The 823-nt window shown below is 39.5% G+C and overlaps 1 protein-coding gene across 1 annotated transcript; it reads left to right on the top strand.

Moving 5' to 3' along the window:
- Positions 1–231: 231 nt before the first annotated feature.
- LOC145165078 (uncharacterized) lies at positions 232–534 on the top strand. Its single transcript, XM_079083708.1, has one exon. The coding sequence runs from the start codon at positions 232–234 to the stop codon at positions 532–534; it is 303 nt and encodes a 100-aa protein (XP_078939834.1).
- Positions 535–823: the final 289 nt, after the last annotated feature.

Raw genomic sequence — 823 nt, 5'->3', positions numbered from 1 at the left:
CCGATAGCTCCTAGAGGAAAAATATTCATGCTAGAAATGACTGACTACTTCTCGAAGTGGATAGAAGTCGAAGCTTTTGTTCTGGTAAGAGACAAAGAGGTAGTATCATTTATTAAATGCAATATCTTGACCAGGTTTGGGATCCCTACCGAAATCATATGCGACAACGGATCCCAGTTCATAAGAAAAAGGACAAGAGACTTTTGCACGAGTTGGGGAATTAAAATGATAATGTCCACTCCTGTTCACCATCAAGCCAACGGTCAAGCAGAATCCTGCAACAAAATTATAGTCAATAACTTGAAGAAAATGTTAGATGAAAAGAAAGGAAAATGGGCAGAAGAACTTCATTTCGTCCTATGGACAGATAAGAGCACTTCCAAAGTAGCCACAGGTCAAACCCCATATTCCTTGGTGTTCGGAGCAGAAGAAATGAACCCTACTAAAGTAGTGATCCCGACAGCAAGATACCTAGTTCAAAGTCAAGAAAACAATGACAAGATCCTGGCCCAGGATCTTGATACTATTGTTTAACTCAGGGATCTTACCAAGATTCGCATCGATGCTCATCAACAGAGAATCACGAAGGCATACAACAAGAATATAAAAGTCAGAAGATTCTAAATAGGAGACTTGGTATTAAGGAAAACTTTCCAAAATACCAAGGATCCTAGTGCAGGTAAATTGGCACCTAAATGGGAAGGACTATATCACATAGATGCTGAAGCAGGAAAGGGGGCATATTGGATAGCTACCCTCGATGGAAATGTCTTGCCAAGATCCTGGATTGCTATACATCTTAAATCTTATTTTACGTAATTAA

Source organism: Lactuca virosa, chromosome 3, assembly GCF_052849685.1.
Source record: "Lactuca virosa cultivar CGN04683 chromosome 3, Lactuca_virosa_CGN04683_v6, whole genome shotgun sequence".
Lineage (NCBI taxonomy): Eukaryota > Viridiplantae > Streptophyta > Magnoliopsida > Asterales > Asteraceae > Lactuca > Lactuca virosa.
This window is presented reverse-complemented; position numbering and strand designations above follow the sequence as displayed.